The sequence below is a fragment of the Amia ocellicauda genome, chromosome 12 (assembly GCF_036373705.1).
Source record: "Amia ocellicauda isolate fAmiCal2 chromosome 12, fAmiCal2.hap1, whole genome shotgun sequence".
Classification (NCBI taxonomy): domain Eukaryota; kingdom Metazoa; phylum Chordata; class Actinopteri; order Amiiformes; family Amiidae; genus Amia; species Amia ocellicauda.
In genome coordinates this window covers 832,531-854,903 of record NC_089861.1, presented here as the reverse complement: position 1 = coordinate 854,903, position 22,373 = coordinate 832,531, and the positions used below count along the sequence as shown (strand labels likewise).

Sequence of the window (22,373 nt, the reverse complement as noted above, 5' to 3'; positions counted from 1 at the left end):
GGTCTCGTCATGGTGAATATATGTTCACTGAAGAAATACACAACTGACGCCAAACGCGGCATCAGTCGGGCATCCCTTGTCCTGCGTTGGCTCTTTGTTGTAAGAGGGAGAGTTTCTGGACAAAACATTTACTCTCAGGGAACAAAGAGGTGAATCCATGGGGTAGCAGATACACCAGGAATGGACTTTGCCAGGAGGTAAACATATATGCGCCATGACATCAGGCTTGGACCGTAAATGCACAAAGTTAAGACGTTTTGTTAGACCAACCTTGGCGAAATATCGCATCCTTGCTGCATAAAGGCACCAAGAGAAAACCAGAGACTATTAAATATCCCAAATTCATTTGTCGATTCGTTACTTTGTATTTGTCCATCCTCGTACTCCTCGGTGTGCCACTCGTAGGGGCTGAAGCGACTGACCAAGAAGAGAACCACGCTGACTCCAATGTAGGCGAACACGATGCACATCCAGATTTCATAGGCCAGGGGGTCCAGGAAGGAGAACACCCCCGGCTTGGATTTCTGAGGCTTCTTAATCATGATGGAGATCCCCAGACTCATAAAGGGCTTGGAAAAGTCAATCACTTCTTCTCTCACCAGGGTGATGGTTAGAGGGGCGACTGCTATGTCTGCTTTCTGCAAACAGACAATGGAAGACATGGAAACACAACGTGGTTTTACATCCAGATGCCGAAAGACAGCAGAGAGACTAAACGCACTGCCGGGACATTCTCAAAAAAGAAAAGAAAAGAGGGAACAGACCATCAAGACTACAAATATATATATACATACAACAACAACTAAAGTAAATACACAACAGGCACCCTATCTGTTAAGATCTATGACACAGCAGAGATAGGCACTTGATTTACATATAGTCACAGCCAACATACTATACATGAGATGCAGAATATTACAGAGATCAGACAACGATGGGTTCAACTCCCCTAAACCACACTAACATTTCAGAATACTCTAGAACTCTGCTCTTATGTTCTTGGATGAATAATTAAGCTCAGAGGCATTCAAATGCAGAACACAATCCAGTATGAGGACACGGGATCGAATACAAGGGCTTTCCAGATTCCCTACAGCTCCCGTTTCCCGGACTGCCACTCTTACCCCGTACACCAGCTCTCCCACCATCCCGTTCCATATCTTAGTCTCTGCATCTCGGGCTCCGTACTTCCCGTCCCCCACGATGGAGAGCTTGTACTTGAAGCCACAGTGCTTGGCGATCTCGGCGGCGAGATCCACACAGTAGCCCTCGTAGCGGTCATTGTCCACATAGAGGTCAGCGTTCTTCTTGAGCATCACATAAGGGGCTTCCTGAGAAAGGCAAGAGGCGAAGGGCACGCACTTATTTATGCTTGGCATCGGTATTTATTTTTCCTGTGTCTTTAGAGTATGTTACTTGGAGGGGTGGTTTGGACAGTTATGAGGAATGTTTGATTAAAAAATATGGCTAAATGAGGAAGAGAAAACATGATATTCTTAGTATCTATCTTGAGGGATTCAATAATAATTTTCTGCATGGACAGTAAGAACCTTAGGCTGAATTGAAAAAATATGAGAATATATCAGAAAATAGGGTTTATTAATATTACTATTTGAATATTCTAATATCAATCTTCAATAATCGAAATAAAAAAAATACTATTAACTATTATTCTTAAAAGTATTACCAAAATGGTTGTCACTATCACGGTCTTATTTTCCATCCCCATCGATTCATTGGGGAAGATATCTGATTTTGTGACCGCCATTTTGTCTACTTCATTCCAGTATCCGATCTGAGAAAGGAGAAAGAGAGAGAAGGGAGAGAAGAGAGACAGAGGGAGAGAAGAGAGGGTTAACTAAAGTTTGGGATATGAACAGACTTAACATCAATAATCTTATCATAAGACCAATAGCTGTTCGGGATCTCGGATGACAAACGTTACAAATCACACACAACATTGTCCCTCGTACGTGAAATATGGCTTTCTTTCACAGACGTTTTCATATGGTCACATACAGAAACCCCACAGTCTACAGGAGAACTCAAGCCTCCTCCTGCTTCCTGTGGTACCAGGTTATTGGCAGGACGAAGCCCGAGAGAAAGACACGTCTTACCTTCACTGGGCCGCTGTTCTTCAGCTCCATGACGTTGACCGTGTAGTTCACCCTTCTGCCATACTGATCGAACTGAATGTTTCCCGTCAGACCTTCCACATGGACCTGAGAACGAAACACAACAACTCCAGATTGAACAGGAAATAAACATCACAGAAGATGATGCACAAGAGCCGCATATGTGGACCTACTTGACAGGGCAGAAGAGTCCTGTTGCCTCACCTGTTTCAGTGCCCGCTCTATCTCCACTCCCTGGGCCCAGGGCACGGCCGGGTTGGCGAGGCAGTCTCCGTTGTTGCCCCTGCGCATGATGTCGATCCTCTGCTTGTGGAGGTAGCGGAAGGCTTCGGTCATCACCTGCACCGCGTCATAGGTCAAGGCAGACGTGTACTGCGCAGAGACATGGGACAGAGGGCTCAGGACAGGCATGGGAAAGGATGACACTCAGGACGGCACGTGGGATTGGACAGCTCTCCATAGTGTGACCATGGTGGCGTCACAGTAAAGTGCAGCAGAGGAAACTGAAAAGATGGTTAAGCAGGCAAGGGTACAGCACAGTAAACCTTGATGCATGCAAACCAGGGAACACTAGGCCAAAGCGTTGTACACAAAGGGGGAAAGTGCCAAACCAGCAGACAAATCAGCGTTCCCCCAGGGGTCTCACCCGAATCCTGCTGTCGGCTCCGGGGTATTCCTTCTCCTCCAGCGCCTCCCACCGCTGGTCAAACTTTGACACCAGAGGGTCGTCGAAATCCACGATCTGAAAGCCCGACACGTTGGCGCCGCCGTACTGGAGTTTAGACAAGTCGCCGTCGATAAAACCCTGAGAAGACAAAACCCACAATGCATCAGGACTGGAGGGCGGCGATCCTCAGTCCTTGAGAAACAAACTGCTGAAGACAGATGCACTCTGAGGTTGAAAGCATTAAATGTAGGCAGTTTTATTGCTGATGAATGTATGCTGGTCAAGGAGAAAAACCATGTTTGAGCTGCTCAGCAACCTGATGAGGGAATGGCTACTTTGACATGGTTTGGAAGTCTCATTATTTTATTGTATTGTAGATTTATTTAACAATCTTACCAGGAAGAATAACAGAATTGACAGATATGGAGATTGCATTAATAAATTATGATGTGGATTTGGAAAAGGACAGATATTCAGTATGAAACCATGCAAGGCAATGGCTCAGTAGTGTTGGATTAATTCCTTATGCAGACTTCACTTTGGGGGATTGTAATTTAGGATTCACTGAAGACAGGAACACGGCACATACCGAAGGCATTACTTTAACTTTTACATTTACATTTTATCTCATGTATTTGATCAAATAATCAGGAGTCTGCTCTCACTCCTGAACTGGAAACTTTTGAAATGGAATACAATATAAAACACTCAGAGAAAGACTTACCAGATTGGCAATGATGTAGTGATATCCCTTAACATGTCTTCCTATGGTGATGACCTGCAATGCAAATGTAAAAAGCCAACACATTATGCATCCTGGCACTCCATTTCCTCTGCAACATTCAGGCACAGAAAGTAAAGTATGCGGTACAGATACAAGACACACATACAGTCTAGTGAACAGTGTGTTTTCACTCGGCACACCGTCTTCATATTAAATGACTTTGTATGGTTTAAGAGAGTGTTAATGAATTATATTTAATTACCATTTCACACGTTCAGAAAGCACTAAAGCCTGAGCTGAAACCTGCTGATCCCCAATTAATGCACATCAATCTCAGGAATGCCATATCTGCTCTGACATTTAGTGTAATGAGGAGATGGATATACAGTACATGTGATATATGTACAGCTTATATAACAGGATTTATAATGAATAATTTATAATGATTAAGAGTGCGTTCATAAACTCCGGCTTCGGCTTCACCCCAAAAAATTCTCCACACCGAGGTACCGACTGACCGACCCTGACAATATACTGATACTGCGTTTCTATATATTTGAAGCACCTGCATCACTTTTAACTCTCTTACTGTGCTTCCGATGTCAGATTATGAGATGCGTCAGCTGTACTTTTATGCTAGTTTACCTTCAGAAAGTCACCATAGATTTTACTGTGATTTTACCACAGTATTACTATGGTATTGTCACAAAGTGCCTGCACTGTGCTTTACCACACGGAACCATGGGAACATCATGACAGACACAATAAATAACCCTACGGCTTGTCCACTCAGACCACTGATATATTACTCCAGGCATTGTATTTATAGTGGCACCAGCTGTAAACTTGAAGAGAAATTTAATTGCTTTGAAAAAAGGACGTTCTCTTCCAGCATGGGCCCAGCAGGGACTTTTCAATTAACCGTGACTTGAGCTGCGTTTCTATCCACAATGTATCAGCAGTCGCAATAAATAAAAGGTATCTGTAACCACAGGACAGAGGCAGCAAAATCAATACATCCAACGCCACAAACGCTTTTTAGTCCTATTACCAGAGGGCAGGTTAAACATCGGAATTAGTCTGTTTAAAAAGGGCCAGGCAAAACTCATTCTGGGCATTCTGGTTTGATCGATTAATCAACTCTTGTTAAACTCGGTGGCTACCGTTGCCAATCTAAAAACACCAACGTGTATTCCGAATTCTTGGCATCTTTTATCTTAATCCAGTTGTCAGATTCTGATTGATGGCAGGATTTAATCAACAAACAAAGCATCAAACAAACAAAACGCACTCCTTCAGATCTAAACAATCACTGATAAGATCCCGAAGATCTGAACCACCAACAAACCAGCAGCAAATGAGCCGAAACAGTAATAACTGAGCACAGCAGCTCAGCCGGGCACAGGCAGGCAACGGACGGCACCTTCGGCATGATCAAAGAGTCAATAGCGATTAGCGTCTGTGTGAAGCCCGCATTAAGGCTCCAGGCCTGTCAAAAAGACACACGCAAGAGAACAGGCCGATTCCGAGTCCTGGATTTTCAATCAAGAGGGGTTATCATCCAAATTAAGAATCAATCGAGAATACTGCACTGCTGGGGGATTAGTAATAAGGAAAAAATGAAATGCCAATTATCTCAAATTACTGCTGAAGCTAAATGTATGATGGGATCTGGAATAATAATTATGTGTTGTCAAATCACTCATTCATAAAATTTGCTTTTATCTCGCACAGTTAGCAGATAACGAGAGTGTGAGAGGACAAGCAATAGTTAAAATAAAAATAGAAATCCCCCAATAGGCTGGCCTCGCAGGGACTGGAAGTGGCTTTGTAATATTTATGAAGAACAAACAAAACAACACCCCCACGCTGTTTGTATGCCTGATCTTGCTGGCATTGTTTGAACAAAGAGTCGTTTCTTCTCCAGGTTCGAAGAGGTATGTATGATTATCCAGAACCAAACACAGATACCAGAACCAACTTCATAAATTGCACCATTGGAGCATTTTGTTGATCATTTTGAACTTAAATCCACATCAAAGACACCCATCAGCACTGAGAGACTAATTGTTTATCAACCTCTGCTGCAAAAAAATTCTAAAGTGCAGCCTTGGGTTATTTGTGTAAGACATGCTAAATAAACAGCTTACATAAGGCTCGCACTGAGGTGGCTGCCATACCTTAGAGCAGTTCTAAGAACTGATGCGGCGGCTGCCAGGAGACTGACACGAGGAGAAGAAGAAAGACGCGCGATTACACGGGACCGCGACATGCAGCAGCAACCCACCTGCTCCATGATGTCTTTGACCTTGTCCTGCTCACAGTCCAGGATCACTCTCCTCTCCTTCTTGTTCTCCAGGTCCTGGAAGAGGGACCGGTAGGCCTCGTCTTTCTTCTCATCTTTCAGGTTGCCCACATTGATGGCGGTCACCTGCCACTTCTTCTCTGCAGCTGTGTCCAGGACCACCTGCAGCGTGGACAGCCCTGGGGACAGACGGGGAGAGGTGTTGTGTGTCGGCCCTGCTCACAGCTCACTGTGTCCACACATTGGTGATAGAGGAGAGGTGCGGGAAAGCAAGTGTGAAATCTGGGCTACACCTGGAAAGATACACAGCAACCGTGGACAAGCATGGCGAAGCATTTTAAATAAAAGGTTCAGTATAAACATGATGAAACCAGGGGGAAACTGCAGAGCTACTGCACAGATAGTCTTGTGTCAGGCTGCGTTAAACACATAATGAGCTGGACTGTCCTAGTATTAACAGGATCAAAAAACAGGATCCAAAAACAGGATCGGATCCGGGCTCACTAGATCCAGATCATGAAAAGGCTTTGCACGAAGCAGATCAATATACGGCTGCACTGATCCGAGTGTTTGATCCGAAGATTAAGCAGCGCTTGTGGTGACAAAGGAGTTTCCTATTAAACCAGCTCGTGCCTGGCTGGTATTGCTATCTGAATGTAGCTGTCTACAGCTACAATGACAGCTACAATGAAAGAGTGAATAATATATCTTTAATATTAGAATAGCTGAAACATTAATTTAAATGGCACAAACTGGCACAAACGTAGCACAAACGAAACACTTTGTATTGCACTTATGTTGTAAGTAACCCTGGATAAGGGCATCTGCCAATAAATAATAATAATAATAATAATAATAATAATAATAATAATAATAATAATAATAAGATATGTTTGATTTGATTCTGTGACGTCACTCACCGAAAATAAATAAATGTTATCTTCAAAACCAAAGCAGCACAAACGTTTATTTCAATGGCACAAACCGGCACAAACGTAGCACAAATGAAAGATATGGAATTTATCATTTGTGCTGTAAGTGGGGGGGGCAACTTCACAGAGCTGATCTGAACACTGCAGTGTGGTTCTCAGAGGAGAAGGACATGTTTGGACCTGACCTAAATTATGAATATGGTGCTCGTGTTCAGCATTGAGCCTCCTGTTCAAGAACAAGCTCGTCTTTCTGAGGAACTGTTTTAAAGTGTCAATCCCTCACAGCTGCCACTCCTGCTACTCTCCTCAGGCTGACATTTCCAACACACTGGGTTGCAAGGCCAAGACCCAGCCACAATGTATGCTTTATTTAAAGTTATAATTACATGCATTATTATTATTATTATTATTATTATTATTATTATTATTATTATTATTATTGTTGTTGTTGTTGTTGTTGTTGTTGTTTTTGTAGCTGTAGGCATGAAGATCCAATATCACACAGACCACTGGATCTGTGTAAAGGCTGAAAAGGCGCTCGTGGACTTTCCTTAGGCTTTATTCAGGCCCTGTGTCTGAAGTCACAGCTGGCTCTCATCACACGTTCAGATCTGGATCAGTTCCAGAGCCAGGCTGGCATCACATCTAGCTCAAGGACAGCAAACTCGGGGGACAGCACAGCCGCAGGGACATGTGTGCCAAACTCTGGCCGAGAAATCAAGACCCTGGTTTGTCGCTTTGTCACTCTTGTGTCATTGAGTTACACTGAGTTACACTGAGAACCAGCAAGCTAAACTAATAGCGTCACCTATAAGGGATTGGGCTCATGGACTCTGAGCTCGTTACGATGACATCATGCAAATACCAATGCAAATCACACCGGAGTCTGGCAGAGTTTTATTTATTACAGCAATGGCATGCAGCAGCTGCAGCTCTGATAATGTTAATCAGGGGTTAACGGGAAATGAATCGCAACGGTTTCAGTTACGGCCCAATCAGCACAGGTGCTACGAGAAGGGCAATGAGGTGGATGGAGCTCAGATCGATGTATGGGAGGCCGTTAAATCCTAAAATTTGCACACACTTCAAGCTGGTGTGGATTAATACCAAGTGAATCACAGCATTAAAACATTATTTTGGTGTGGGATGCTGTAATGCTTATTTAAAGTGTGTACGTGTAACATTCACACTGCTAATAATAATAGACTGACAATAGCAACGCACTGTGAAAACACAATGACACTGGACTGAGGGTTTGGTTAAGAATAGGAATTCAGAATATAAAAATTTAAAATGATGAATGAAAAACAGTTGGTAAGAATACAGTTTTACCATGGTAAGCAGAACATTTACTACAGTAATCTTTAAAACGAACTGCAGGATTTCAGGGCATAAATACGGTTCTGGTAATGTGTTCACATGTCCAATTCCAATCTGTTAGATATAGGGATCTCAATATTCACAGTAAAAGAAACGCAGTGCTTTCCTTAAATCTAAACACTGATTCTCATCCTGTGAGTTTATTTTTATTATATTTAAGTAAGCTGTTTATTTATAGACATTTTAGAAGAAACACGCAGAGCAGTAATGGTAGTATTAGTAACAGTAGTTTAATTGATTTCTTACCAAAGTTTAAAAAAATCCATGTTCCTTTAAACCGTCGGACTGACTGATACCCCTTAGATGAGCTCTTCTCTGAACATGTCAATTCCCCACAGACGAAGACAGACTGTGTCCTGCTGCCTGGGGTGTGTGAAGATATTAACATCGACCACATTGACCGCATCAAACCAGAGGAGCTTTTCCAGATCAGCAGGGACACACGCACCCGGGGACACAAATGGAAATTGGGCTTCAAGGCATTCAAGACAGAAAACAGGAGACACTTCTTCACACAGAGAGGCGTCACAATCTGAACAAACTCCCCAGCGATGTGGCTGAAGAGACAATTTGGGAACATTCAAAAACAGACTGGATAGGATCCTTGATCACTTAGTTATTAATGGACACCACACGAGCACGATGGGGCAAATGGGCTCCTCTCGATTGGACATTTTCTTGTGTTCTTATTTTCTTATCATTTGGCCAGCAGACTGTGGGACAGGATTCTGCTCGAAGGATACAGAAGGACAAACTAGGCTGGACTAATGGTCTGACACAAGACGTCTGTAATGTCAGGAAACTATGAAAAACACTCTTCCGTTGACCTTCAATGGTTGTCCACCTCTAGTGCTCATTCAACCACAGTCAATCAAAACCTCTCCCTGCCTGGACAATGGGGAAGGATAGACTCCAGCATCTTCATCCCATCTGCACTGGGCAGTTTGTGCTGAACAGAGATGGTGGACCTGAGACAGTGGATGCTTCCTCTATATTCAAGATTCTGACCTGAGACGCTGGACTTGTGTTCCTCGGCCCTGGACGGTTGACCTCAGCTTTTTTTTAAGCCTAGTCACCACACTGGACAGGCAGCTCAGCTCTGATTACAATCCTGAGTCAACCATGACTCTGTCTCCCTGGAGGGGAGGCAGCCACTAGGATCCCCCACCTCCCCCCTGAGATTCAGTTTTTGTGTTTGTATTCCTCTCCTCTCTGCCCAGTGCTTCACAGCTGCTGCACATCATGCTCACATTGACTTGTACTTCAGTTCAAGTCTATGCTGCTCTGTAGCGATTCTTTTGCAAAACGTGCCATATGAACGAATAAAGACTGATTGACAGGACCGAATGAGCTGACACAGGGCGCCCCCCCAAGCGGACAGTCCCATGGCACCGTTTCACCACAGTATCCCAGTCACACATCTTCTGTCGGCAGCCATGGTTCCATGATATGGACAGGGTGCTCTTGTCTGTCCAGCCTCCTTTATGGTGTCGTTGACAAAACCGAGACAGCTGTGACAATTGCTAAATGATGCTTGAACTGTGCATTAAAAGCTGGTGATAACAGCCTCACTAAATCCTAAACTATACGGCATTAATAACAGACAAAGATAATATCACTATGGTACAGATGGCATCATTGCTTAAAATCATAGTGGAGCAGATGTGTATTGCTCTCATTAAGAATTTTTTTAGTCGCATTGTTCATTGACTTTTATTTTCATAAATTAATTCATTTGTTATTAGTCAAATATCAGCAAGATCGTCAGATGAAAGGTTAAAGTACAAAGGCTGTCCATAACATCCACAACAAATTCGTAATGCATCAGACACAAAGCAGCATCTTCTGGAATAAAATAACAAACAATATTGTCGGAGCAGGTTAACCTCTCTAAAGCTGAGCCACTATCACAGCCTTTCTCTGCATCTGGGAATCCTCTGCTGCACAGGAACAAACCTCAAAAGGGCACCTTCTGTCTTCTGTAATCTCGTATAACATGGCTGATTTCATTCCTAGGGCCGGGGAGCTGTCGATTTCTGCAGTATGCAAATCCTCCAGAGTCCAGAGCAGACATGAAAATGCAGACATGTTCCGTGTACACGCAGACCCTTGTGAATGTTTACCGCGGTGCATTTGTAGGGAAATTGGGCAGTTTTCTCTTTGCTTTGCAATTGGTTGACACGGTTTTCAAAATGCTTTACTACACCGAATCACCCCATGGTTTAGCATGATTTCACTTGCGCTGTCCGCTGTCTCAGCCAGGCTACGCCCCAGTAAACGCTCATAAACATTTACAGGGTAAAACAAACACATGGAGAGAGAACGCGCTCTCATGCAATCTCAAAGGCTATTTATTCAAGCAAGTAAAACCAAGGGCTATTGAGAATGGGATGGTCATACACAGGAGACAAGTCAGAAGCACTAACTTAAATTTTAAGTTGCAAGCAGCCCCTGAGGCAGATGCAGATGTGAAACAAATAAACAAACAAGTGCATGCCAACATTCATGCCACTCTTCTGGTTTTTTCACATTTCATCATTCAAATTAATTGATGGCCGTGGGTGATATGTAGAGTGGTTTGGCACAGAGAGATGGATTTGAATTCTTGTGCTGCTTCCAGCAGAACACTATTTCCTGCATAACGCTACTTCCTGCAGAATGCTAATTCTGGCAGAACGCTGCTTCCTGGAGAACACTATTTCCTGCAGAACGTTACTTCCTGTAGAACACTGTTTCCTGCCTGTAAGAACATTTGCACAGCACCTATGCAGCAGGAGGGCTGTGATTGGCTGGTGACATCACAATTGAGGTGTCCTGGTATACAGAGACAGTAGCAAGTGGTGACTTGTACTTGGTCTCATGCCTGGTTATCTACCAATGCTATTTTTAATGCTGTTGCTCAGTATTTGTATGCATGTTGCAAAATATGATTGTGAAGCTGTTAATTAATGCCTACAACAACACAAATACTACTAATAATTAAAGTAAAAGTAATAGTAGCCACGACAACAACAAAAAATGTAATGAAAAGAACAATACAAATAAACACAAAAAATAATTGTAATAACCTTAAGAACAACAACAACAAATCCAAATGTATGTTAGCAACGTGTTCTGCCAAGATACTTCAGATCAGCACAGCAGGAGACCGTCACAGACACAGCATGGGTGTTGCAGTAGATGCCTAACCTGCTGCTGAAAGCCCAGGGCTGTCTGAATCAGGAACCGTGGGATAAGTTCAGCCCCCAGACACCCTCTGTTAGCACATCCCTAGACTGTGGAAGGTAATTCAATGGCGGAGTCTCAAGGCAATTTATCATCCCGGGCAGTGACCGAGCAGTGCAGGTATTACCTTGGGAGGGCTTAGTGTCAAGGTCATGAGTTCCCTTAACTTGTGTGTGTGCATGTCTGTGGCATCGTGTCACCACAGCGAAGCATCTGGGCAGCGAGCAGGAAAATGACTGAAGTGTGTAAATACAAACCATGGGCAACCATGGCAAAGCAAAGTACATAAGTGTATAACCACGGGGGAAAAACCATGGGGAAATCAACTGCCAAACGACAGTGGAAATGCATCGGAGTGATTGTGTATCATGCAGCCTCCCTTTACTGTTGTGTAACTGAAGAGCTCATTGGTTTATAGGGGTTTCTGTTGGTGTTTTACCCTTTCACTCTGGAATCTTAACGCATGTCAGTGTAGCCACTCGAATGCAACTGAGCTGATGATTAATTAAACAAGCGGGACAAACACGTCAGCCAACGGCCTAATTAGAAACCCCAATGCAATAATAATAGTGTTTAATACCTCATCTCTGCTCATTGGAAAGCAGATCAACGGATTCCTGAATGCTACAGAGGTTTGATGGCAGGATCGTTAGTGTTCATTAAGCCGTATCACAGTCACTGTATTCATATGTACCGATCCCTGGCACAAGAGTTGCACGGCACAGATGTTTGATAAACAATTGGTGCATTTAAACCATCCACGATGCCCTTCAAACATTGCCAAGTAAGCACAGGCCTGGCCAATGCAGACTAAAACTGTGTCAAAAGAAATGGCATTAGTAGAAAAGAATATTTAGTTGCATTTCAGGGACATTCTGTCAGGCGAAGAGCAACTGTCACCCCGACGATAAGAGAACCAGAAAAAGATTTCAGAGACCAATTAAGGCAAATATCAGGAGGAATAAATCACTTCACCGCTGTTCAGAAATGGACCCGGTGTGGCACGCTGACTTCAGTGTGACACCTGAGCTTATCCCGGTGTAGAGTTGTGTAATTCTGGTGGGAATTGTGAATGTAATATTTTATTTTATTACACTGGTTGGGAAACGGTGGTGTTGATTGAATACAAAAAGAAAAATGGAAAAGAGTATTGCAGTGGAGCGGCTAAAACTAATACAAGGGCTTTTATCAGTATTACATCAACAACACAAGGATACAAGTGTGGCACATGTCAGTAGAGTGACTCAGAGGTGAAACTGAATTACAGACAATGAAAAGGAAATGGCAAATGTACAAAATTCACATTTATAAGCTTTGCTCTATAAGGAAGAAGCCTTTAACATGCCCTAGCTTAGAGACAGGTTTAATCATCTCAGCCTGGCGAGGGCTGAAGTGTTACTATCAGTGATGAATTCCAGTCACATAATTTCACATTAATGCAATTTATTAATGGACATCCAAGCAGGTTAATCGATTTTGAAATGCATGATATTCGCGTATATACGTCACCATGCCTTTGTTCTCAGTGTTCACATCATTCCATTATAAACATAAGTAGCATTATAAATCTCAAAAGGTTGCACTGGAATAATCCTCGCCTGGACGATGTGGATAAATAAACAAACAAGTACAAACAAAATGTATAAATAACTTATAGACCACAAAATCCATGCATACGCCAAGAAAGGTGGAGCATTTCCATTAGTGAAGTAATGTTAAAATGATGTACTGCAGCAGGCAAGACCTTATTAAGATGCATAGTGTGATGTAATGCCCCCAGTTTGGGAAACAGCAGTGCTGGTACAGAAATGCTATTTCTGTGGTTGTGGACGAGTGTGTAAGCGTGGCTTTCTCTTCAAAGGCTCAACGCTCTCAATTCAAGCTGACTCGACTCCCTGCTGTGAATCACTCGCCTCACTTGATTCATGAGACCTCTTGGGACATGGTTCATTTTTACATCTAAAGAAGAGGTAATGTTCCAGATAGAAATATATGAAATATTTACCTTTCCACATATTTGTAACATATAAAGTAAATATATGCATTATTTCAAACACATCCCATATAATTTAAATACACAAAAACTGACCATTTTGGGATATGAAAAATATCACATTTCTATCATATATTAAAAATATCTGTTTGTTCCCTATGTTCACATTAACAGAAAAAGACACATCACTATGGGTGGAGTCTTCCTATCCATGTGATGCTTACAGGCCTGGCAAAAGGCAACAGCATTGAAAGAATCCACAAGAGAATACAGAACTGCCAGCAAAAAATAAACCACAAGATATTAGATATACAATGCCAAGAGGGACACAGGAAGGAGCTACTGCAGAAGAACAAATACATAAATCAACAAATAGACATAGAAATCAACAAATAAATAAATGCACACATAAAACCATATATATATCATACAGACACACATAAAGGAAGAAGTCCAAAGTCTAAGCGACAGTTAATTGGATTAATTTAAAAACATCAGCCAGGAAATGAACAGAACGCCCAGGGTCAGAGGGATCCCCCTCCTTCGTGTCTCATCCTAACCGGAGCCCATGCCTGGGAGAACCGGCGCTAATGACCAGAACCCGACGGCTTATGCCTGCTTACACTTTCAGAAATGGGGGCTATCACACATCAGCCTCTTAGGACGATCTTTCAGCAGGGATTAGCGTCAGGGGCAGGACGTGTCAACACCCGTCCCTAAGACTGGGGATGAAAGCCAAGGCAGGCGCTTACAGAGCAGCCCTCCCTTCCTCCTGCCGCTTGCATGTTTCTGACAGCACTAATCAGAACAAAGGAAAGAGTACCTACCCTGCCACAAGACACTATGAGTGGGTCTTTGGGAAAGGAATGTAAGAAACCAGTAAAGACTTATGTGAGGACACAATAGATGCAATAGACAAGTAAACAAACAACAAAACAGCATGTGTGGTACATTTCCAGGAAGGATTTACAGATTCTGGACAGAAATCAGAGTGTATTGATGTGGGGAGATACATCTACATAGGTCCCAAAGCATGGGAGTTCTGCAGGGATCAGTACTAGGTCCCAACTTCTTCTTTCACTCTATATCAGAGCTCTACAGTTATAAGGCCACATTCATAAAATGATTAAATGATCACATACAACATGGGAAAGAGGGGAAGCAAGAGTGATTTAGTGCTCAAAGATAAATCAAAATGTTGTTCAACTAAAGATGACATTAAAGTTGCATGAATACGGGCTGTAGTCAACTCACTTTCATATGATATGAAATCCAATTCAAAACTATCTAGATATGGACTGTGTCAATGGATGTCAGTGGGGAAAAAATGGAAACCCATACAGATGACAGGAAAGCAGCGTGTAAATATCTAGTGGAAGGTACTTCAAAGAGGGAAAGCAAGTGATGAAATGGACACAGATGTCCGTGTTTAATTATATGTTTCCTCTTCCAGACAACACTGGGAAGCAACAGGACCAACCCAGTCCCTGGGTATATTGTAAAATAATGAAGCCAATATATAAAGTACTCATCTGAGCACGTGCATTAAACATGTCTTTGAGTTCTGCACTACAAAAAATATACTGTAGCACTGGAACACGTTTTGAAGTAGAGCAACCACAGCCCTAAAACTGCAAAAGGAAAAGAAAGAAACACACATTTAGAGACATAAAGGAATGGGGGGATTTAGTGAAAAGGCCACAGCGTGTGCTTCGAGCTGTTGGACACTCTTCACCAGAAAGACTTTAAGTAAAGATACCAAGCAACAGATTGTCCTGACTTTAATGGAGAAAGCTGTCATAGTTCTGGTGCTGGCTGAACAAAACCTAAGTATTAAATGCAGCAACTTTCCTTTGATTTAGTTGGTCTGGTGCACTAATGTCCTCTGATCAGCACCCTTAAACTCAAGGAATGCCAAGGAACACCATGGGAAAGCTTCATTTCAACCAACAACCATGGATGCTTCAGTCACACATTGACACGCAACGGCCACTCAGCCCACTCTCCCATCTGACTCACCTCTGTCGCTGTCGTAAAGATATGCAAACTTGTCCCACTTGTAGTACTCGATCAGGCTCAGCAGGGGTCCCTTGATGTCGGGCCGCATTTGTAAGATGAACTGGTGCAGTCCATCGGCGGGGAAGCTGGGTGTGATGAAGGAGAGGTGCAGAGTCCCGCAGAAGGACGTTATCGTGTTCACCGACTTCTTGTCGTAGAATCCAAAGATTGCGTAAACGCCTCTGGAGAACTGGGAGCAGACTGGAAAAGGAACAGAGCAGAAAAGGAAGACGTTAGCAACATAAACATACTGTCTATATATGTTGTTATGCTTTACAGCTGTAGAAACAACAACGATAATAATGAAAACACATTGGCTCATGGACTGTGACACAGAACGGACCCTTCAGAGGCAAGAAACCCCATTGCTGAGTGTTTTACAGCTGCCGTTTTAATCATAGTTTTGGTTGGGGGTTAATAGTTATGTGACAGTATTAAATATCCAGATCAAATCAGAATATTTGCATAAAGGACAGAACACAAACACAACCTGTCCCAGAGCAAGGACACTGACAGTGGTGAAAGCAAGCACCGTAGCTTTTCGTTTCACTCTGCCACGCAGGTCCCTCGATTGTGTTTTATCTCTCTCTCTGCAAAGGCAGTGATTGCATTCCCGATGAGACAACAAGAAGCCCAGCACGATGACGAGACTACGGAGGCTCACATACTGGAGCTGGAATAAGCGCTCTCCACTGTCCCCGTATCTCCATATCTTACAACACATGTTTTACATCCTCATAAGACACAAATGACACAGACAGGCAACAGACCTCCACACACAAGCAGAGGGAATTAAGAAGAATGTTACTTTGACTGTATCAGAGATGCTCTTGGATATTGCTGAAAGCAGGCCAACACAAAACTAGAAAAAAACAAATACCTGTATTTCCTGGAACATGGCCATATTTGATAATAATGACTTGCCTAATGAGATGGAAAATGGCAACATTTAAAGTCACTCTATTGTGGTTTGCGCCAGAGATTCGCTCCCAGGCACGGATATCAACAAGGCTCCAGCTGTCGCTAATGGTTAGGAAGGATGAATTTGTCGGAAAATTAGCCTCTCATACAGCAGAAAGACAGAATCAGGCTGAAGTCTGAGCCGCCTTTGAAAAGATGCACCGCCATTTTTGGAAAACTGGATGGAAATATATCAAAGCTACCAGACAGACATTTGAACTGCAGATTCAGAGATATATACTGACTCTTATGCTCATTTGACTGCATTGTAATTGTAGCTGTGACAACACGTAGTGAAGGGCACTATATTAAATAATGATTGATTGATTGGGTGGGTGATTGATTGATTATTCTCCTTCAAGTAACACATCTATATTAAGCTCTGAAGGGGACCCAGCTCTGGCAGAACACTGAGGAATCGTACAGCGAGTTGAGCATCTCCCGCAGTGTCTTTCTCACAGCAGTATTCTCCTCTTGTCTGAGGCCACGTCGATGACATGAATTAGTTTCGATCGATCACTCAACATGTCCCTTTTTTCACGGTCCCTCTGCAGAAGGATCGGCCCCCAGCCCCGCAAAGCATTTGCATTTCCCCGGCAAACAATGCAGCAGTGGAGGGACGAAGCAGCGATTGATAAAGTTGTGCCATATGTCAACTAAAGAGGGTTGTGAAACAGGAACTGTCTACATTACTGACTCCAATCACTTAATAATTTTCACCTGAGGTATCATATGCACATGCAGTCAGACCTGAGATCTGGACTGCTGCCCCAAGCATTTTCTTTGTTCAGTATATTCTTACCACCCCCTCAAACACAAAACGTAGTCAGTGGTCACACACTCAAGACCATCCCAACCATCCCTTCCATCAAGAAGATTTAACAGATGTATTGTTATCAGTTTATTACAACCCAATTTCTGTAAGAAACATGAAATACATCAAAATCTGTGACTTACTACTAATGAAATTCAAATACACGCGAATGCACTATTAAATGGTTCGGACCTTGAAATGCTCTCTTTAAAATATGTTTGGCACTAAAAACCAATTCAAATAAACGACAAAATGAAATACTTCAAAGAAATATTGATCTGAAAATAATTAACTAACGGTTTGGCAACATGTGAAACATCCGCAGTTAGAGGCACAGAACTGACACCACAGATATAATATTTTGGCACCGGAGGCACTCCCAACTATATGAAACCGTGAATTATTAACATCTCAATAACCGAGGAAGTAAGTGTTTGTTCTGCTTGTGACAGCGTGGGGGTTGTGCCTGGTGTCTGGACTCTGGGGTTCAGGAAGTGCACAGGAGGGAAGGGGGATGTCAGTGGCAGGGGGTTCAAAGAGCACCGAGAGCCAAAACAAAGTGTAGACAGACATAAACCAAACACACAACCTCAGTCCTATTTGAGCCCGAAATAAACACTAACACAGGTCCCTCTATAAACTGCTAATAACACAAACGCTGACAAACACTCAGGCCAACAATCAAGTCTGAATTCCGTAATCGTAGTTAATTTCAATTCCCAAAGTTCGTTACCATAATTTAATCGTATATATCTTGGCATTCTTTCTCTTGCTGAATAATGTGGGAAATCCTTTCTTCATCAGGAAGTTTTGGGATCAGACTTCTACACATTAAGCTGAGGTGTTATTGTATGTATTACTGTATTACTGTGTTATATCTATATATTACTGTATGTAATATTGTATGTATTACTGTATTTATTATTGTATTTAATATTTTATGTACACCGATCAGCCATAACATTAGGACCACTGACAGGTGAAGTGAATAACACTGATAATCTCATTATCATGGCACCTGTCAGTGGTTGGGATATATTAGGCAGCAAGTGAACATTTTGTCCTCAAAGTTGATGTGTTAAAAGCAGGAAAAATGGGCAGCGTAAGGATCTGAGCGACTTTGACACGGGCCACATTGTGATGGCTAGACGACTGGGTCAGAGCATCTCCAGAACTGCAGCTCTTGTGGGGTGTTCCCGGTCTGCAGTGGTGAGTACCAATCAAAAGTGGTGCAAGGAAGGAAAAGCGGTGAACCGGCGACAGGGTCATGGGTGGCCAAGGCTCATTGATGCACGTGGGGAGCAAAGGCTGGCCCGTGTGGTCCAATCCAACAGACGAGCTACTGCAGCTCAAATTGCTGAAAAAGTGAATGCTGGTTTTGATAGAAAGGTGTCAGAACACACAGTGCGTCACAGTTTGTTGCGTATGGGGCCGCGTAGCCGCAGACCAGTCAGGGTGCCCATGCCGACCCCTGTCCACTGCCAAAAGCGCCTACAATGGGCACGTGAGCATCAGAACTGGACCACGGAGCAATGGAAGAAGGTGGCCTGGTCTGATGAATCACAAGTTCCAGGTGTTGACTTGGCCTCCAAATTCCCTAGATCTCAATCCAATTGAGCATCTGTGGGATGTACTGGACAAACAAGTCCGATCCATGGAGGCCCCACCTCGCAACTTACAGGACTTAAAGGATCTGCTGCTAACGTCTTGGTGCCAGATACCACAGCACACCTTCAGAGGTCTAGTGGAGTCCATGCCTCAACGGGTAAGGGCTGTTTTGGCGGCAAAAGGGGGACCTACACAATATTAGGCAGGTGGTCATAATGCTATGGCTGATCAGTGTATATTACTGTATTATTACTACATGTATCACTGTATGTATGCCCCCACCACCCACCAGAATGTGCAAACACACAGTCACACAGTCACTCACTCATGCAGGACACACCTTGTCGCTGTAACCTTTCTCGGCCTGGCATTGGAAATTCTAATTAACCACTTCTTTAGCAGGACAGCAAAGACCATGACAGAAAATAAAGTGTGTGTTGAATGGTAGACCTGCTCAGTCAATATGTGACAATTGTCCTCTTTGCCATTTCCAGAGATGGCCGTGCAGGTTAATGCAGCCGATAAACACCTGCATGGTCAATTGCAATTAGGCGTTGAGTCAGAGTTTGGATTTAATCCTTATTAAAAAAAAAACTCCTTTTCATTTTTCTTTTCTTTATTTTACTGCAATTAAATAAAACATATTCTTTAATACAAAACCACAAGTGAAATGGAAGTAATAAATGGGCCTCTATAAAGAGATAAATGGGCCACAAGTATGTGTGTCCCTGTCATACAATTATGAAATATACAGTCCTCCTCCTGCGCTCTATAATTTAACCTTGCTCTTGTCCTGAGACTCATCCACGGCACTGTCTGTTTTCCCCATGAGCCCCAGTAGAACCTGTCAACAGAGCCAGAGGGGCCTTTTGAGGTGTCGGGGGGTTCCTGCTAACTGGGCTCTGCTGCGGAGCGCCCCAAACGCACTTTTGCATTCTTCCCCTTCCCTGCATTCATTTTCAAGTGATTTATTCTCCTCCCTCAGGTACATCTGTACACCCACGTGTGTCAAATATGCAGCATTTCATCACTGGCAATTACCCACAGACCAAAGTGAGATAAAAAGAAAATGATCTCTGCTGGCCAAACACATTAATGTGGAGATGTGTCCTTGCAGCCTGACCTAGTTTGGGCTGTCAAAGACATCATGTGAGGGTCATTGAACAAAAAACATTTACTTCCTACTGGCTGAGGAATATATGAATAATCCTGTAAAATGCCTGCTTCTCTTGTATGTTTTTTGTGTGTTTTCTTGTACCAAGCAAGGTCTGGGTGCTGCATAAAAAGCACAGGTGTCTTTGGTAGGAGAGATATGATGTTGTAAACCTTCAAATGCAAGCTTCTAAATACACATCTGTGCCATTTGCACAAAAGCCAATCAAAGATGGTTTGTGTTTGTGCAAAACCCCTGTGCAAAGATCTGAAAGGGAGGCAATGTACACAAAGGTATACGAGCGCTTTGCCTCAAATAATTTAATGCCATCATTACAAAGAAATATCAGAATGATATTTTATTGGACAGAACCATATAAAGGTATTATGACTTGCACTTATAGCATGATATAGTAAGTCCCGTTGTAATCTTTAAACACAAATAAAGAAATGAAATAGAACTGGAATCCTTAAACTGAATCTGGGCTACAGAGATGATTCAGAAAAGCCATTAGGACACGTTCACGTTTCACTGGCTTCCAATGAAAGCGAGCCACTTTCATTTGAAGATGCCCTTCTAAAGCGGGGTAAATGCATTCCCTTTTGTGTTGGCGATAAGCAATTTCTAGCTCCACTCAAAGCAAAGCTCCCCATCCAGGGGTAGGAAAGGCTTCAGGTTTCAGATTTATCAGAATGTTTTCACCTTCTGTCCATTTACATGATTGCTCTCATATATCAAATCCAGAAAGGAGAACAGGAAACGCCAAAAGCTACATCAACAAAACAGCAGCAGCGCCACAGAATATTTAGATGAGCAATAATACAAATAGAAGAACGGACACAATCCAAAGTGCTAGGCAAGATTTTCAGGGACACTTGTAAACAGATCTGAGAAATAACATTGGAAAACAATAAATATAAAGAATCAAATCCTTGCAAGATCCTTCGACCTGTCCAGCAACTATCGCTCTGAATGAACACCGGCCTCGGGTCTCCAGACTGCTGACAGATGTGGCGCTACAATAAACCACACCCTCAATAAACCTGTCTGTTAGAGGATTTTGTTTTGTATAAATGCCATACTTAGTGAAGCAACTTACATACATGAACTCAAAACAATGGTAACCCAATTAAAACTAATCACATTCACTTAAATGCACTTTGTTTCTAATGCTCCTTCATTGTCCTTTATTATCTACAGAAATAAACAAAAATTCTCCTCCCCCCCACCCCCCACTACATTTTAAGCTATAATTAACCAAAGTGCTGTTAACATCTCTCTTCAACAAGGGCTGTTTTTAACACATTGAAATGAAAGAAACACTGTTGTAACAAAGTGAAGATTTTCCACAGGAATCTCTCACATCCAGTTGGCAGCTGTAAAGGTCATCAAGACATGAGTTAACACCTAACCACACAGCATATGTTTGAAACAGACCTTCCTCCAAATGAAAAAAGAAAACATAGTTGAGCCAAAGGTAATGATTTGATAGTTTTAGTTGCAGAAGTCCTCCATTTTCACACTGTAGTTCAGTACCACTCCAAAAAGATGCCAGCAATCACACCAAACAAAAGTGAAGACAACAACAGAACAGAAGAGATCTGGTTAATATTAGCAGAAAAAGTTATTTTCCCTAATTCTTGTTGCAAGTGTTTGTACTATAAACAAACTAAAATAAATGAGAAAAGATAAATGATGGCAAAGAACCAAGGACCATAATAAGCAAAATCATATTATTTAATGCTCACAGCGGGGTTTCTCCATGGGGAAACTGCTCTGAAAGTGTTCACTGCGTCTCTGGAAAACAGCAACTTAAACACATTTACCATGAAAACTAAAATATCAAACACACAGGTTTTTGTTTTTACACAATCCCATTGGGGTGTCAGTGCAGTAACAAGCCTTTTGGTGACTGGCTAGCACTGGTTAAACTGGTTAAGGTGTTTGTGATGTACTGTGTGGCAGCTGGTGTTAGAGGGGGATGTTTATCCTCCTAACAGACAGGGGGCAGCAGACGTGAAAGTGACTTCTCTTGTCAAGGTCATCGATCAGGGCTGTTTAATAAGCAGAGTTACAAAACACTTGCTCTTGTATATTAACACTGTTTACCAGATATGCCTTATTATTGTGATTATATGTTAACATTATTGTATTGATGTATTCATTACATATAAGCAGTTGGTCATTCTGATCAGCAAAAGTAATTACTGTCTCTACATGTCAACACTAATTGATGTTACAGAACGATGGCCTCCCATGATGGCCTCTGTTTAAACTTCTCCTGAGCATAATTCATCCCATTTCATATAAGCTCAAACACTTCATATTGGATATTGTGGGTTATATAAAGGAGCACACACATGCTGTTTCAGAAACCATTTTTGTATCCATTGTGGATCCCTTTGAGAGACACAAAAAT

The 22,373-nt window shown here is 42.5% G+C and overlaps 1 protein-coding gene across 7 annotated transcripts in view; it reads right to left on the bottom strand.

Moving 5' to 3' along the window:
* Positions 1 to 22,373, bottom strand: part of gria2b (glutamate receptor, ionotropic, AMPA 2b) — a 55,294-nt gene that overhangs the window by 14,754 nt on the left and 18,167 nt on the right. For all 7 annotated transcript variants that reach the window (XM_066718008.1, XM_066718005.1, XM_066718009.1 and 4 more), the window contains exons 3-11: positions 15,381 to 15,620; positions 5,814 to 6,010; positions 3,527 to 3,580; positions 2,782 to 2,940; positions 2,340 to 2,507; positions 2,118 to 2,222; positions 1,688 to 1,795; positions 1,125 to 1,331; positions 271 to 638 (exon numbers count right to left, since the gene is read on the bottom strand). In XM_066718008.1, the coding sequence (XP_066574105.1) occupies positions 271 to 638; positions 1,125 to 1,331; positions 1,688 to 1,795; positions 2,118 to 2,222; positions 2,340 to 2,507; positions 2,782 to 2,940; positions 3,527 to 3,580; positions 5,814 to 6,010; positions 15,381 to 15,620 (1,606 nt within the window). The remainder of the gene's footprint in view (positions 1 to 270; positions 639 to 1,124; positions 1,332 to 1,687; positions 1,796 to 2,117; positions 2,223 to 2,339; positions 2,508 to 2,781; positions 2,941 to 3,526; positions 3,581 to 5,813; positions 6,011 to 15,380; positions 15,621 to 22,373) is intronic.